The following is a 13802-nucleotide window of genomic DNA, read 5'->3' as shown; positions in this document are numbered from 1 at the left end:
TTTTACAAGTCAGGTCCTATGGGTTAGGTCCTGTGGGATCAGGAGCTGTAGTGTTGGATCCTGTAAGCCAGGTCCTATGAGTCCTGTGCTGTGGGTCAGGTTCTATAGGTCAGATACTGGGGGGTCCGGTCCTGTGGGTCAGGTGCTATGGGATCAGGTTCTATGGGTCAGATGCTGTAGGTCAGGCTGTATGGAGTCAGGTTCTATGGATCCAGCACTGTGGTTCAGGTTCTATGGGTCAGGTGGTGGGGGTGAGGTTGTGGGTCAGGTTCTGTGGGTCAGCCACTGTGAGAACACAAGCAGGAAGGGAACATTTGAGCCCCACACCAGCAGAGGTCCCTCTGCCCCACTGAACAGGCACTATTGGGGACACTGGGCAACCAGTTCGGGTCAGTACTGGAGGTTATGGGGCAGATGCAGCAATGGGTTCCATGCATGGAAACCTGCTCAGTACCTTTGGGGTCACACTCACTGCTCCCCACATTGTTCCCATGCAGCCCCACACGTTCCCCTCCGCTCTCCATCCATCTCATCTTTATTTAACGTCATGAAAAAAGCCCGGCAAAGTCCTCAAATAAACACTTCTCCGCTCCTACGGCTGCGTGGGCCCAAAGAGGTTTTATTCATCATTTTCTTTTCTTTAAAAAAATAGAAATTCCCATCGGACAGAACATCCCACTCACGTCCCCTAAACGGCAGTGGGTTCCCATCGGGGCCACCAGCACCCATGGGTGCAGAGCCGGGACACGGAACGCGGGATCTCCCATTCCTTCCATTCATTCATAGAGCTTAAAATAAGATAAAAGCCATCGGAGCTTCGTCGAGAGCGTTCTCTTTGCACCGACATTCACAGGAATAGATATAATTTATGTTTGATCTGTTTTATACACAGGGTGGGGGGACGCGGGCAGATGAACGCATCCACGTGGAACGGAGCGCACATGGAGAGCGCGGCCCCATGGGGCTGGAACGTGGGGTGAGAGAGAGGGGTGAGGGTTGGGGGGAAGGGGGAAAAGGGTTAGGGGGTACAGTAAGGGGGTAGGGATAAGGGGGTAGGGGTTAAGGGTAAGAGGGTTAGGGGGCAGGGGTTAGGGGTAGGAAAAGAAGAAGAGGGTTAGGGAGTAAGGGGGTAAGAGGTAGGTGGTAAGAGGGTTAGGGATAGGGGTAAGGTAAGGGTAGGGGGCTAAGGGTAGGAATTAGGGGCAGGGTTAAGAGTTAGGGGTTAAGGGATAGGAGTAGGGGGTAGGGTTAGGGGGTAGGGGTAAGAGTTAGGTTTATAGGTTAGGGGTTACAGTTAGGGTGAAGTTTAGGGGTGGGGGTTAGGGGTCAGGATTATGGGTTGGGTTTAAGAGTTAGGGGTTAGGATTAGGGGTAGGGTTCTGGGTCATAGGTTAGAGGTTACAGTTAGGATTAGGGGTAGGGGTTAGGGTTAAGAGTTAGGGATTAGGGTTAGAGGTGGAGTTAAGGGGTAGGGTTAAGGTTCCGGCGCTCCATTCCCATCCCTTTTGACACGTACCACCAAGACCCCTGGGTTTGGCTTTGGGATGGCAGCACTGCAGGGCCCCAAGCCCCTCCTTGTGAAATCCGCTCCATCCCTTCAATAAATAACGAGTCCGTTCCTATAAAGAGAACTGAAAAGTGCAGGTTCCCGTGTTGGGCAGTTGAATTATTGGTATTCAATACTTCCACTCTTCCCATGTGGGCTCCTCTCGCTCAGAACCCCAAATCTCTCCCACCAGGGTTCATCCTTCCCCAGTTTAAGGTGCTTTCATGCTTTCTTTGCCGATGAAATGAAGACGGCGACGCTGACGTTGACAAATCCCAAAGATGAAAAAGGCAATTCTGACTCTTCCCTTCTTGTCCACCTTCAGGATCCGGGAGGGCAGGAAACGCGCGCGGCGCATCCCCGGTTGGCACTCAGCACTGGGACGCTCAATGGGTTCTACCAACACCGGGGGGCAGAATTGGGGCTGACGGACCCACAGATGAGTGGCTGAACTCCGCCGTGAGTTGGGACACGAAGCTACAAAACCACACGGCTGCAAAACCCCACGTTTCTCCAAATCCCATCGCCTTCCTGGCGACTCTTCCATGGTGAGGTTCGCTCCGTGTCCCTCCCTATGAGTTCTGCTAATGGGGAGCACCGACCCACAGCCCTCTGGTTCCGCTCCCCCGGATCGAGGACGAGTCGGTGCCTCGCACCTCCAGGAGCATCTCCTCTCCCAAGTGGAGATTTCACATTCATTTCACGGGTACGGCAAAGTCCTTTTTGCTTTTCCTTCAAAGGTGCTTTACATTCAAGAGCTATTGCAATCCAACACCCCGCTGTCTTGGGTTTGGTTACGCGATTTAAACGGACGGCCCCAAACCTCAGGGTTCAGTTCGTCTCCGGATTTGGGGCCGGGGAGGGGGCTGGCAGCTCCCAGCCTTAGCTCTCCCGTGGGTCGCTGTACTGCAGCTCCGAGTTGAAGACCTCCTTATAGAGGGGTGGGAAGTTCATGGCCGTCTCCGGGTGCAGGAGACGGAAGAATTCCAGTTTGTCCAAGTGCAGGTTGCAAATGGTCTTCATCAGGGGCAGCTTGGAGACCATCTGCAGGGAAAGGAGGAGCAGTGAGTGCACGTTCCCAGTCATTGGCCATGGAGTCATTGAATGATTGGGTTGGGAAGGACCCTAAAGATCCCAGAATCGCAGAATGGTTGGGTTGGAAGAGTCCTCAGAGATGGCAGAACTGTAGGACCATAGGATGGGTTGGGAGGGGCCTGACAGATCATACAGCCGTAGGGTGTTGGGTCGGAAGGGACCCTAAAGGTGACTGAACCACGGGATGAGTTGGTTGGAAGGGACATTGGGTTGGAAGGGATCTTAAAGGACATGGAGCCATGGTTGGGTTGGAGGGGGACCCATAAGATCACAGAACCATAAAATCACAGCATGGCTGGGCCAGAAGGGGCCTTAAAGACCCCCACCCCCACCCCTGCCATGGGCCGTCTGCCCCCCACCAGCCCAGGGTCCATCCAGAGATGGGGCACCCACACCTTTCTGGGCACCCCACACGCTGCCCATCCCCATCCCTCGGTTCTTTGGGTTTTCCCCCAGCCGGGCTCCCCGCAGCACTGCAACCTTTGAGAGCTTGTCCTCAGCGGAGTGTTTCTTCTGGATCTCGTGCTGTAGGGCCACGTAGATCTTGTCCTGGAGCTTCTGCACCTTCTTGGACTCCGTCAGCCACGGGCGGTCTGTGGGGACGGCCAGGTCAGTGCCATGGCTACAGCCCTACCCCACACTCTAGAGGCGCCCACTGCTCTTCCCACCACCCTTCCAGATCCTTGGGGTGGCTTTGGGGACATGGGACGACCCCGCACCACCCTCAACCCTGCCATTGGGACAAAGCTCTTCCACCCACCGGCATTCGGCAGATGTGTCTGCTATACATGTTTTCCCCACCCGCCTTTCCCCCCCAAAATAACAAATCATTTGGGATTGCAGGGTCTGCACCCCTCAGCTTTAGCCCCAGACCCCCCCTGTGCCCCCACACACCCGGGGAGAGCAGCACAGCGGCAGTGAACAGGGCGAGCTCCTCATCTGACAGCTGCAGGCGGCACAGGGTCCTCCCCAGCTCGAAGACGGCGCTGATGAGGTCATCGCATCCTATGGGGGGGACAGGGGGACATCACAGCTCCATTGGGGCCCCCAACCCACGTCCCACCCCAATGGCTCCAAAAGAGAGCATCTGGAGATGCTCCTCCCCTGTGTGGAGCATCTTTGGGCTTGGGGTTGGGGTGGAAGATGGGTCCTGATCACAATGGGGTCAACCTGATCTCAAGAGAAGGTTGGGGTTGAGGTGGAATATGGGTCCCAACCATGATGAGGTCAACCAGATCCCAATAGAAGGTTGGGGTTGGGGTGGAACGTGGGTTCTGATCACAATGGGGTCAACCAGATCCCAATAGAAGGTTGGGGTTGGGGTGGAATGTGGGTCCCAAGCACAATTGGGCCAATCTGATCCAAACAGAAGGTTGGGATTGGGGTGGAACATGGGCCCCAACCACGATGAGGTCAACCTGATCCCAACAAATGGTTGGGGTTGGGATGGAGCGTGGGTCCAGACCACAGTGGGGTCAACCCAATCCCAACAGAAGGTTGGTGTTAAGGTTGGACTGGATGATCCTGGAGTTCTTTTCCAGTCACAGGGATGGATCCTTAGGGATCCCAGCCATAGGGATGCTGTGTTTCACATGGGGGCATCCCCCATCCGGGCATCCAAAGGAGGAGGGTGCCCCAAAGAGGCCCCAAAGCGGATCTCACCGAGCGCCTTGAACATCTGCACGCCACCAAACTTCCCCTCGAAGAGCACGGTGTTGTTCAGGGGGTTGAAGGCTCGGATCATACGGAGCAGGAGAACCTCGAGGCAACCTGGCACAGGCAGAGGGACAGCAGGCGAGGGAGGGGAGGGCAGGGGGTTCCATCATCCCACAACCAAATGGAAGAGAGAGAAAAGCCCCCCGTGCAAGTTTGGAGTCCAGATTGTTCATTCCCAAGAGCGCAGCGGTTAGAAAGATCCAATGTGGGTTTGGGGTTTATTCCAATAGGTCCCATTTGGGTTTGGGATTGGGATTTATTCCAACAGATCCCGTTTGGGTTTGGGTCTGAATTTTGGGTGAATTCCAACAGATCCCGTTTGGGTTTGGTCTTTGGGTTTATTCCAATAGATCCCATTTGAGTTTGGGTTTGGGGTTTATTCCAGTAGATCCCATTTGGGTTTGCTTTTGGTTTTTTTGTTGTTGTTTGACTTTCAGTTGTGACCCCGATGTTTCACCAAAGGGAAATCTCTGCTCGGGGCAGCATTGGGGGCGGCCCTTACCGGCTTTGAGGAGGATGATCTGGTCGTTCTGGCAGAGCTCCATGAAGCCATCGATGCGCTTGGCGAACTCCACCACGTACTGGATGGCGTTGGAGATGTGCAGCGAGCACTGCTGCCACATGGCCTCACAGCTCTGCAGGGTCAGCAGGGACAAACCTTAGGGCTCATTGGCACCCGGGGCATTCCCACCTCCCACCTCCCCATTGGTGCCCCCAACCCATGATCCACCCCTATGGCTCCAAAAGGCTTCGGAGATGGGCTGAGGGGTCCCTGCGTGGAGCACCGCTGGGTTTGGCTTGGGATGAAACACGGGTCCCAGTCATAATGGGGTCAACCAGATCCCGACAGAAGGTTGGGGCTGGGGTGGAATATGGGTCCTGACCACAGTGGGATCCATCTGATCCCAACAGAAATTTGGGGCTGGGGTAGAACGTGGGTCCTGACAGCGGGGTCAATCTGATCCCAACAGAAGGTTGGGGTCGAGATGGAACGTGGGTCCTGACCACAGTGAGGTGAACCAGATCCCAAGAGGAGCAGAAATGTGCTGTGTATTAAGAACAATATCCAAAAGAGTGGTGATGCACTGGAACCGGAGGAGGCGGTGATGGGGTCGCCGTCCCTGGAGGTGTTCTGAGCTGTGGAGACGTGGCACTGAGGGCATGGTGGGACACACTGAGCTTGGGCTTGGGGGTCTGAGAGCTCTTTTCCAACTGGAATGATTCCACGATCCTATGATGGATCTCACCTTGCTCTGCAGGGCACGGACCTCCTCTGGGGAGTAGAGGCTCCAGGCCAGGTGCTTCAGCTCCTCTGCTGTGTACTGACAGGTCTCCAGGTGCGACTTGACCACGTTTTGGGCGATCCGGTCTGCGAAGCGGTGGGGATAGAATATGGGGGAATGGTTTAAAGTGGAAGAGGGGAAATTTAGGTCAGATGTGAAGGGGAAATTCTGTGCTCTATAGAGGTGATGCCCTGGCACCGCTTGGAGCAGTGGGTGCCCCCATCCCTGGGGGTCTCCACGGGGCCCTGGGCAGCCTGAGCTGCTGGAGGGCACCCAGCCCATGGCACGGCTGGGGTTGGGTGGCTTAGGGATCCCTTCCAACCCAACCATCTTACAGTGCTGTGATCCTCAGGGTCTCTTCCAACCAACTCATTCCATGCTTCTATGATCTTTAGAGTCCTTTCCATCCCAACCATTCCATCATTTTAGAATCTTTATGACCCCTCCCGTCACAACCGTCCCGTTGTTCTATGATCGTTATGGACCCCTCCAACCCAATCACCCCGCAGTTCTGTGACCTTGAAGGACTCTTCCAATCAACTCATCCCTCACCGATCTCAAGGACGGAGATGTCCCCAGCCAGCTGGCTGCCCTCCAGCGCCCCATGTGCAAACAGGGCTGGCTCCAGCATCAGCTCATAGATGGATTCCTGTTTGATGAGCGTGGCGTCAGCCACATCCAGGCTGGACTGATCAGGCGAGGGCTGCGCCGAGGCCAGCAGGTCGAGGTTGTAGTAGGTGCTGCTGCCATCAGGAGTGAGGGGGAAGTCGAAGAGGAGCCCGTCAGACAGCGTGGAGATGTCATCCAGGTCTGAGAGGCCACTGCTGACGCTGGTGGTGTAGATGCGGCTCAGGGGTTCGGGCTCATCCTTGGGGCCACCGCTCTGCTCCTGTCTCTGCTGGTGCTTCTGTACCTCGGCGTAGAGGCTGTCCCGCTGCTTCTTGGACATGCGGCCAAACTTCACCGCTGCAGGGGGTGGAAAACACAGCGGTGTCATGGAGTCAGCACAGTGGGGTTGACCAGCCCTCTGTCGGCCCATTGGTGTGGGTTTGCAGTGGGGTTCTGTGCCCTCTATTGGCCATTGATGGGGTTCTGTGCCCTCTATTGGCCATTGATGGGGTCCTGTGCCCTCTATTGGCCATTGATGAGGTTCTGTGCCCTCTATTGGCCATTGATGAGGTTCTGTGCCCTCTATTGGCCATTGATGAGGTTCTGTGCCCTCTATTGGCCCACTGATGGGGTTCTGTGCCCTCTATTGGCCATTGATGGGGTTCTGTGCCCTCTATTGGCCACTGATGGGGTTCTGTGCCCTCTATTGGCCATTGATGGGGTTCTGTGCCCTCTATTGGCCCACTGATGGGGTTCTGTGCCCTCTATTGGCCACTGATGGGGTTCTGTGCCCTCTATTGGCCCACTGATGGGGTTCTGTGCCCTCTATTGGCCATTGATGGGGTCCTGTGCCCTCTATTGGCCATTGATGAGGTTCTGTGCCCTCTATTGGCCACTGATGGGGTTCTGTGCCCTCTATTGGCCATTGATGAGGTTCTGTGCCCTCTATTGCCCACTGATGGGGTTCTGTGCCCTCTATTGGCCCACTGATGGGGTTCTGTGCCCTCTATTGGCCATTGATGGGGTTCTTTGCCCTCTATTGGCCCACTGATGGGGATCTGTGCCCTCTGTTGGGCCACTGATGCAGTTCTGTGAACTTTTTTGGTCATTAATGGGGTTCTGTGAACTTTTTTGGTCATTAGCAGGGTTCTGTGCCCTCTTTTGGCCATCGATACAGGTCTGTGATGGGGTTCTCTGCCCTCTATCAGCCCATGCACCATTGGAGCACCTCCTTCCTCAACCCAACCCAAACAGAATCCGTTGAAATTTTCCCCATTAAAAAAAGAAAAAAAAAAAACAAAACAAAACAACAAAACCCAGCCCAAACCCACATATTTCTCCCCATTTCAAGGTGCCCCACGCTCTGGGGCAGCTCACCATCACGGGACATGCCCAGTGCCAAGCATTTCTGCAGGCGGCAGTGCTGGCAGCGGTTGCGGTTGGTGCGGTCGATCAGGCAGTTCCTCTGCCGTGAGCAGGAATAGCTGGCATTGTTCTGCTGGCTCCGCCGGAAAAAACCCTACAAGGGATGGCAGTGGGGTTGGGAAGGGGCCCCGTGGGATGGCAGCACCCAGGCGGCCCCGCGCTGCGCTCACCTTGCAGCCTTCGCAGGTGATGACGCCGTAGTGGATCCCCGAGGATTTGTCCCCACAGATCTTGCAGGGGATCACCTCGATTTGGGCTGTGGCAAAAGGGGAAAAATGCAGCGTGAGGGAAACGAGGAGACGGCCTGAACCCGGCAACGGATGGGGAAACTGAGGCACAGCCGTGCTGCCCGACAGCTGCACTGCCCACAGCTCAGCCCTCGCTGCCTCATCTATGGGAACGCTATGCCAGGACCCCAAAAGGCCGCTGTGGGGCACAGGAATTGAGCAGAAAAACCCTTGCAAGATGTTTTTAGCACGGTGCATCCACGCACCAGCCTTCCCCCCCCCCCCCCCAGTGCAGTTTTGGGATGGTGCCCCTCATTTCTCGCTTGCTTATGGGGCTGGGAGCACTGCAGACCCCATGCACGGGGTGAGCCCCCATCCCTGCCCCCACCCCACGGCCGGTGCCCCCCCACCCGCCCCCCCCAGCCCCAATATAGCAATGCTCAGCTCAAGGTCCCCCAGCAAATCCGCTTCCCTCCCGCTTCTGCTTCGCTGGCACTGAGCTGCTAATAGGCTTCGTCCTCGTGTTCCAGCTGCCCCAGATCCGGCCCACTGCTGTCCCCCCCCACCCCCCATAGCACTGGTACGTGCCTCCCAGCATCGCTGCACTGCTAATCCCCCCCTTCCCCCCAGGGGTTCTGTGCAGCCGCCGCCGCGCCAAAATAAACCCTGCGGCCAGATTATGGGCACTGAAAATCCCCACGGTCTGTGCAAATCCCCGGTGTGGGTAAAGTCCCTGCTGCCTTCCCCTGCCCTCCCAGGCATCATCCCAGGGGTCCTATGCAAGGTTTGGGATGGGGTTCTGTGCCCTCTATTGGCCCATCGCAAACCCAACTCAGTGGGCACAGAAGCCCATCCTGAACCGCCATCAAAGGGCCAAGAAACAGCAGCTGGGGGATCAAGGTGGGGTGCTGTGCCCTCCGTTGGCCCATTGATGGGTTCTGAGCCCTTTATCAGCCCGCTGTTGGGGTTCTCTGCCCCCTTTTGACCCACTGTTGGGGTTCTGAGCCCTTCATTGGCCCACTGATGGGGTTCTGTGCAATCCATTGGCCCACTGATGGGGGCTCAGGATGGGCTTCTGTGCCCCTTATCGGCCCGTCACAAATCCATCTCAATGGACACAACCCCATTCTGAAACCCCAGCAATGGGCCAAGAAGCAGCGGTTGGGGGATCAAGATGGGGTGCTGTGCCCTCTATCGGCCCACATATGGGTTTCTGCGCCTTCTATTGGCCCGGTGTTGGGTTCTGTGCCCCCTGTTGGCCCATATACTGGGCTCTGTGCCCTCTATTGACCCTCTGATGAGGTTCTGTGCACTCCACTGGCCCACTGATGGAGGTTCAGGATGGGGTTCTGTGCCCTCTGTTGGCCCATCACAAAGCCAACTCAGTGGGCACTGAACCCCCATCACCAGGCCAAGAAACAGTGGCTGGGGGATCAACAGAGCCTTCTATTGACCCACTGATTGGGTTCTGTGCTCTCTACTGACCCACTGATGGGGGTTTGGGATGGAGCTCTGTGCCCCCTACTGACCCCCTGAGTTGTGTTTATGATGGGCCAATAGAGGGCACAGAGCCCCGTCCCGAACCGCCATCAGTGAGCCAACAAGCAGCAGCTGGGGATTGAGATGGAGCGCTGTGCCCTGCACTGACCCACTGATGTGGCTTTGGGGTGGGGTCCTGTGCCCCCTGTTGCCCCACGGATGGGCTTTCGAGCCCTCCATCCACCACCCTTCAGTCCCCATTGCAGCCACACAGCATCACCCACTTCAGCTGCCACGCCGTGATGGCAGCCGCCGCTCGGCCATTCCGAGACAACCCCGAATCCCCCTCCTGCTGCAGGATGCGTCCCAAACCCACACAAAACACAGGGACCCCATCCCACCCCATCGGCGTCACTGGGGGGGATGGAGGCGGTGCCGCCCCCGGCAGGAAACGGGCTTTGTTATGCAAGGTTAATTGCAGCCGCCGGGTGATGCATCCTCCGCCCGCAGCCGATACCCAGCCTGGTGATTGCAGCACCGGGGAAGCTCGCTCCAATCCCTACCAAATCCTGACCCCGAGAGCTGAGAAATGCCCCCTCCTCACAACCCAGCACCTTTTGGGGGGGGTCCGTAGGGGCTGAGATGCTCCGAAGCCCAGCAGCACCTCCTGACCCCACATCTCCCAACCTGCCCCACAGGAGAAACCAAAGCGATCGATCGGGAGCCACTCCGAGCTCTTAATTGGGAATGCTGCTAATTACAGTGCCAGCACCTGACCCGTAGCTGAGACGTCAGCCCCAAATAACTGACGTGGGGGTGCAGCCGTAACCGCGGCGTGGTGGCAATTAAGTGTCAGAACAGCTTTTAATTGCTGCTCTGTTTGTAACCCTGTCTGAATCACCGCTGCCCGCCTCCCTCGTGCCTCAGTTTCCCCATTAGGGCAGTGCCAGTCCCAGCACCGTATGAGCACCGGATCGGTGCGGAAAAGACTTTTTATAGTGGGGGAAGAAACAAACTCTTCACCTCCCCAGGAAGCAAAACTGTGCTAAAGAAGAGGCAAAAAAGAAAAACGAAGGAGGAAGAAAAAGAAAAACAGGGTTAAAACGAGCGATCCCCATCCCGCAATTAAATTGTCCCGGCGCAGTGTTTGCTCTCCTCCCACTGTAAATATTCATTGCCCAATTCCGGGCCCGCTGCCACTGCTGCCCATTATGTAAGGGCACCGGCAGGCTCGGCTGCATGGTGGCAATCGGCCCCACGTCCGTCTGTCCATCCGCCGAGCCCACGCCGTCCTCCTGTCCCACTGACACACTTTCTGTTCTGCACTCTTGTGTAACGCCGCGGCCGCTGCCCCCTCTGTGTGGTGGGCTCTGCTGTGTCCCCACGGTGCTGCCAGCCTTCACTATGGGGACTTTGGGGACCCCCGATGCATGGCCACAGTGGGTCTGTGCGCCCTGCTGCGGCACGGGGACCCCCGTCACAGAGACCCCCACCCCTTGTCTGTATTTCCCTGCTGTGGGCTCAGGGGGGGCACATGGGGATGTGGGGACCCCCGGAGCAACGCATCCCCCCCATCCCCATTGCGTCCCCACTGCTGCCCCCGGGCCAGGAGAGCTGAGCTCCCTCCCTAATTACCCATGATTGCACTTCGGGATGGCAGCCTCCGGCGAGAGCGGAGGGAAAAATAAATAAAAGGCATTTATTGCCGGCACAAACAGAGCACGAGGCTGCAACCCCCCCCCCCCCCCCCCCCAAAAAAAAAAACAACCAACCCTATAAATGCGTGCTGTGGGTAACCCAGCATGGGACAGGGAGCTGAGCAAAGTGCGGGGTCGCCGGCACAGGCAGATCCACTCCATCGGGGTGTTACATAAAGCGGGGTTGGGGGTGATGCTGCGGGGTCCTGAGGGATGCTATGAGGTTTCCTGGGAGGTGGTGGGGTCCCGCATGGGGCTGGGTTGCATTTTGGGGTGTGCACAGTGCTGTGGTGGCAGTCGGTGCTGAGTTTGGTGCTGAGTGCCCGGCCCTGCAGTGCAGCACTTTGCACTTTGGAGCTGCGGGCAGCGGCACGTGAGGGCACAGGGTGGGGGTAATGGGGCTGGGGTGAAAGTAACGGGGCTGGGGAGGGGGGCAATGGAGGTGGGGAATGGGGAAATGGGGCTGGGATGGAGGTAACAGGGCTGGGATGGGGAGTAATAGGGCTGGGGAGGAGGGCAGTGGAGGTGGGGAATGGGGAAGTGGGGCTGGGGAGGGCAGAAGGGGGTAATGGGTCAGGGGTGGAAGTAATGGGGCTGGGGTGGAGGTAATGGGGCTGGGGAGAAAGGGGGCAATGGGGCAGGGGAAGGCCCCCCGCAGCCCCACAGCCAAGCGGGGGGGTTTAATGCTGTAGGGTTAAATAAAGGCACTCTCAATAACCAGGGTGAGATTTACACCCCAGCAGCTCTCAGCAGCCCACTGCAGCGATGCTGTGGCGTCACCCCGCTGCCTCACAGACCCTTCCTGCTGTACCAGGCTCCCCCCACCCCCCCCAGCCCTCTGAGGGGCTCCAGGGACCCCCATCCCCTCCACCGCTCCGTTTGCTGCACTGTTTCAATGGGGTCCTGGGGATGAAACCACGCGTGCTGCACGACCCCACTGCACAAATGAAGACCGCGGTGCTGCTCATCCCATCCCCAAAGGATCCCAGCCCTGCAGGACGCTGCCCAGCCATCATCCCCCTCCAGACAGCATCACCCCAACCCCATCGCACCCCACTGGACGCCACCGTCCTTCGCCTATACTTTGTTTTTGGCTGAGAGCAGGGCTGTCACCCCGATCCCATCACACCCATCGGGTACCGCTGCCTTTCACCCACCCCGTGTTTTCAGGTGACATCGGGCACCGTCAGCCCATCACACCAGACCCCGTTGGGTCCCACCGTCCCTCATCCCCGCCACCTTTTCAGGTGACGATGGGCTCCGTCACCCCCGACCCCACGGCACCGGGCCCCATCGGGTGCCGCCGTCCTTTGCCCATGCGGGCACGCACTGCCGGGCGGGCAGGGAGGCTCCTCCTCCGCCCTCACTGATTTCCCAATGACAGATCTGGGTCACTGGGACAACTCGGAGAGGCGGCCGAGCCCCGCACGCTCCCAGCCACGCCGTTTGCAAAAACAAGAGCTGAAAACCCTATAGGATTATACGAGGGGAAAGATCCGGCGAGGGAAGAGCGGAGGAGCTGTCGGGAACGGGGCAGAACGGCGATTTCGGGGGGAGGAAACGGAGATTGAGTCCATCGGTACGAATCCGAGGGGATCCCGATGGGGAAAAAAACTCTCAGTGGGGAGAATGGGGGGAGCGGGGTTGGCGTTTAATGAGGGCTTTTTAATTGGGAGGGGGGGGAGGACGGGCGAAAGGAATAAAACGCAATGAAAGAAAGGAAAAAGTTGAACCCCGCTGTTAATGACCCCCGCGCCGGCGCTGCGGTTAATGAGGCGGGAGCGCTAATGAAGGTGAGGTCGCGGGGGATCGCCCGTCCCGTTACGCAGAAGGGAAAGGAGCGCAGGAACGGGGCCGCTCATAGGAGCGGTTCCACGGGGACAAATCGGTGCGCGAGGAAACCGCGGAGACCCCCGATCCCGGCCCGATATCAGCGCCTTACGGCCGCCCCGGTGCCATCGCCGACCCCCGGCTGTTCCCGTGGCCGCCCGGCAGCGGAGCGGCATATTGCCGGCAGATTAACGGGCTTTGCTGCGGGGAGAGCTTAAGGGCAGCTCAGTGCCGCCGTCGGGCAAAACAAGCACGAACCGAACTGCGGAGCGGTGCCGTCCCCACATCCGCACATCCATCCCCACATCCATCCCCGCATCCATCCGCACATCCATCCCCGCATCCCCCCGCCCCGCACCCCGTTCGTTCCCCCGCTCCCCGATGCTCCAACACCGCCTTCCCCCGACGTGTTCCTCCCTGGGACCCCCGGTTCTCCCGTTTACCCCCCTTCCCCGTTCTCACCTCGCATCGTTCCGGCGGCGCTCAATGCGGTGCCGGGCGGCTCATGGGGCACCGGGCGGCACCGGGCGGCTCCGCACCTCCACCCGCCCCTCCGCACCGCTGACCCACTTCTGCCCGAACATGCGGCCGTTCACATGACGAACCCGCGCGGCTCCGCCCCGACAAATCGGTTTCGCCCCAAGCTCCGCCCGTCTCCCTTCCTCCTCCTCCTCCTCCTCCTCCTCCTCCTCTCCCTCCCGCCGTGCGCTGCTCGGAGCCGCGCGTCGGGCGCTGCATGTTGGGCACTGCATGTTTGGAGCTGCACGCTGAGCGCTGCACATTGGGGGCTGCACATAAAGCGCTGCACATTGGGGGCTGCACATAAAGCGCTGCACATTGGGGGCTGCACACTGGGAGCCGCACGCTGAGCACTGCACGCCAGGCACTGAGCTCT

At 58.3% G+C, this 13802-nt stretch overlaps 1 protein-coding gene across 1 annotated transcript; it reads right to left on the bottom strand.

Annotated features, from left to right (window-relative positions):
• Window positions 1–596: 596 nt before the first annotated feature.
• On the bottom strand, window positions 597–13491 carry LOC125685069 (nuclear receptor ROR-beta-like). Its single transcript, XM_048927823.1, has 10 exons — window positions 13370–13491; window positions 7845–7930; window positions 7627–7768; window positions 6193–6606; window positions 5605–5726; window positions 4860–4992; window positions 4304–4411; window positions 3536–3646; window positions 3122–3234; window positions 597–2590 (listed from the first exon to the last, which is right to left on the bottom strand). Exons 1-10 carry the CDS (start codon window positions 13374–13376, stop codon window positions 2429–2431), a joined length of 1398 nt encoding a protein of 465 aa, XP_048783780.1. The 5' UTR covers window positions 13377–13491; the 3' UTR covers window positions 597–2428.
• Between the last annotated feature and the right edge of the window lie 311 nt (window positions 13492–13802).

The sequence above is a fragment of the Lagopus muta genome, chromosome 26, assembly GCF_023343835.1.
Source record: "Lagopus muta isolate bLagMut1 chromosome 26, bLagMut1 primary, whole genome shotgun sequence".
NCBI lineage: Eukaryota > Metazoa > Chordata > Aves > Galliformes > Phasianidae > Lagopus > Lagopus muta.
Note: the sequence above shows the minus strand (reverse complement) of the source record. Positions and strands in the feature narration are given on the sequence as shown.

Coding starts and splice junctions, on each gene's coding strand:
- LOC125685069 (XM_048927823.1), bottom strand. Junction 5,727..6,192: donor CATCTCCGTCCTTGAGATCG/GTGAGGGATGAG, acceptor ACCGCTTCGCAG/ACCGGATCGCCCAAAACGTG. Junction 2,591..3,121: donor CTGAGGACAAGCTCTCAAAG/GTTGCAGTGCTG, acceptor CTTTCCCTGCAG/ATGGTCTCCAAGCTGCCCCT.